This window comes from Sinocyclocheilus anshuiensis, unplaced genomic scaffold (genome assembly GCF_001515605.1).
Source record: "Sinocyclocheilus anshuiensis isolate Anshui unplaced genomic scaffold, SAMN03320099.WGS_v1.1 scaffold665, whole genome shotgun sequence".
NCBI lineage: Eukaryota > Metazoa > Chordata > Actinopteri > Cypriniformes > Cyprinidae > Sinocyclocheilus > Sinocyclocheilus anshuiensis.
The window spans coordinates 23,539-26,937 of NW_015537961.1; the positions used below are offsets into that span (position 1 = coordinate 23,539).

Below are 3,399 nucleotides of genomic sequence, written 5' to 3' on the forward strand. Positions count from 1 at the left end.
GCTGAAGACGGAGCGCAGACGCCTCTCACAGAGCAGCCTGTGGTGGGGAAAGTGAGTGATGGCTTCTGTTCTCAAAACATCCCACCTAACTCAGTACAATAGAAGAAATGAGAGAGAGTTAGAGTTATAGATTCGTCCTGACGGTTAGTCTCAAGTTTGATTGCTCTAAATAAACACTTTAAACTTATATCAGTGTAATTCATGCTTTTGGTAGTATCATAAAAGTTTTCAGTGCAATGCATTTAAAAAAAAATGTTTTATATTACATTGTAACAATAATTTTTTGGTAAAAGAATAATAAAAAATAATGCTTGTTTTTAAAAATGATAAATTTGTAATAAATTTTATATTACATTTTTATATATTTCTTATATATAAAAAAATATGAGTGACAATCATTTTCTGGTAAAAAGAATAATTTGTAGAAAGAAAGTATGCCTGTTATCTAAAATTATGATTTTTTTTTTAAATATATGTATTTTATATTACAGTTTTATATATTTATATAATTTTTATATATATCTAAAATATGAATGACGAACATTTTCTGGTAAAATAATTTGTTGTAAGGAAGTATGCTTGTTATCTAAAATTAGAATTTTTAAATATATTCAATATTAAAGTTGTATATATTTTATATATTTAGATAACTTTTTATATATCTAAAAATGTAGGTTTCTGGTAAAGTAATACTTTTTTAGAAAAAGTACGCCTATTTTCTAAAATTATAATTTTTTTAAATATATTTTATATTACAGTTTTATATATTTATATAATTTATAACTATATAAGTGATATTTTTAAATATAGAAATTATATAGAAATATAAGTGAGAACCATTTTCGTGCAAAAGAATAATATGTTGAAAGGACGTATGCTTGTTATTCTTATCTAAAAATATAAATTGTTATATATTTGTTATAGTTGTTTTATATAACATTTTTATATATTTTCTATGATTTTTTTAATATATATCTAAAAATATAAGTGAGAAGCGTTTTCTGGCAAAAGAATAATTGGTTTATCATCAGAGATGTTTGATCTCATGGCTGTTGTTGGTCAGTTTCAGGCAGAACTGGGCCGTGGATCGTGTGGGGAAATGGCAGGAGCTGGAGTACTCGAGTCCAGTGTATCCGGCCTTCGCCTGTGGATCTGGATACGTGGTGTCCAGGGATCTGGTGCAGTGGCTAGCCTGCAACGCTCAACATCTCAAAGCTTACCAGGTACCGTCCTCTCCTCACGATACCTACAGATCAAAACATGATGGGCTTGACGAAAAGCACTGTTTGTTGGAATTACCCAGCATGCAGCTGTATTATAATAAAAAACTCCTATGAACTGAAATCCACAGTAGCATGTGTGACACCTCTGTCTGTTGATAAGTGATGATTTCTTTAGAGTTTAGCAAAGATGAGATCAGTGCTTGCAGATACATCAGTAAGGATTTCATTCATTCTTTTGTCCTGGACACTGAGTCTAATGGGATCATCTGCAGAATGGGTTCAGAGGATGTAAATGTGTGTTTCTGCAGGGAGAGGATGTGAGCATGGGCATCTGGATGGCTGCTGTCGGGCCAAACAAATATCAGGTGAAAAAGAAGTTCATGTTCAGCTGCACACCCTCAGAAACCTACTGTTGCTTCGATCAATATAATCAAAGGCTACCCGTTTAATATTTCAGTTTTTTTTGTTTTGTTCATAATGTCTTGATAAATGTTTATTTGGGATTTTATTTATTTATTTAAAATGAATTAATATGTATATAAAATCAAAAACATGCATACAAAAAAATACTGCAATTATAAAAGAAATTACTGAAATTATATATATATAATTTATATATATTGTGTTTTTATATAATATTGCCAATGCATTATACACAAACAATTATGACAAGAAAAATAAATATACCATATTACAATAACAAATTATAAAAAATGTATTAAAATAATGTGCTAATATTTTAATATATAAAATATATATATTTTAATAATATATAATACTAAAATACACACACACACACACACACACACACACACACATATATATATATATATATATATATATGTATGTATTTCAGTGTTATATATATATATATATTAAAATATGTATGGAAAATCTATAAATTTATATCTATAAAATTATATAAATTTATTAAAAATATATCAAATAAACATTTAAGACATTATGAACAAAAATACATATATACTATACTATATATATATATTACTTTATGTATATACTTCTATATTAAAATATTTCTATACTATATGTACTTATATATTAAAATATAATATTTAAATTAAACATGTATCAAGACAGAGATAATCTTTCATATGTATATATATATATATATATATATATAATTAAATATCTTAATTACTTAGCACATTATTTTAATACCTTTTTTATTATTTGTTATTGTAATATGGTATATTTCTTTTTCATGTCATTACTTTTTGTGTATAATGCCTTGGCAATATTATATGTAAACACAATCATGCCAATAAAGTACTTTAACAAAAGAAGAAATAAAACTCCAGCATATATGACTGTAAATTCTATTTTTATGGGGCTGAACACAGATTGCTTGTTGCGTGTCCTGCAGCCTGTTCAATGTTGATTTGTGCAGCAGTTGCCATCCCTGTTTATGGTTATTTGTCCATAAATAGAGTTTACATTCATGCATTTGGCAGATACTTTCAACCAAAGCGGCTTGCATTGCATTGAAGGTTTGCATTTGATCAGTCCATGGGACTGTAGGATTAGAATTGGTTGTAATGTAGTGTGTGTTTGTCAGGATTCAGGCTGGCTGTGTGAGAAGGAGTGTTACGTGGACATGCTGTCGTCGCCGCAGCACTCGGCGCAGGAGCTGCGCTCGCTCTGGGACAGGAAGAGGAAGTGCGGCGATCCCTGCGGCTGCGCCAGGACCCAACACTGACACGACACACTAATCCTGCTCACTTGTCCTTTATAAGCCTGCTCTGTTATTGGTCATATTCACACGCCGGCGTTGTAGATCCACCACCAGATGTCAAATAAACACCGGGTTCGAGAATCGCCAGGGCAGCTTCACCGGTTTTTCCTTTTGTTACGTGTCTGTGTCACTTCACGTTCTCTTTTGCTGCGAGATCTTGAAATTGCAAAGCACGCAAATCCTTTTCACTGCTTTTAACTTCGCTGGAAGCCAAAATTGTTACACTGAAACATTCATTTATGAACAATAAAACATTTCAACAGGATGCAAATGTGTCTGTGTGCTGACAAATCGACATATGTGACCCTGGAGCACAAAACCAGTCAGAAAGGTCAATTTTTCGAAATGTAGATTTATACATCAGCTGAAAGCTGAATAAATAATCTTTCCATTGATGTATGGTTTGTTATGATAGGACAATAT

At 30.6% G+C, this 3,399-nt stretch overlaps 1 protein-coding gene across 1 annotated transcript in view; it reads left to right on the forward strand.

Moving 5' to 3' along the window:
- The window catches only part of LOC107667096 (UDP-GalNAc:beta-1,3-N-acetylgalactosaminyltransferase 2-like), a 21,467-nt gene extending 18,527 nt beyond the window's left edge, over positions 1-2,940 (forward strand). The window contains exons 10-12 of the mRNA XM_016458688.1: positions 1,070-1,223; positions 1,532-1,588; positions 2,800-2,940. Coding sequence (XP_016314174.1) covers positions 1,070-1,223; positions 1,532-1,588; positions 2,800-2,940 — 352 coding nt within the window. The remainder of the gene's footprint in view (positions 1-1,069; positions 1,224-1,531; positions 1,589-2,799) is intronic.
- Positions 2,941-3,399: the final 459 nt, after the last annotated feature.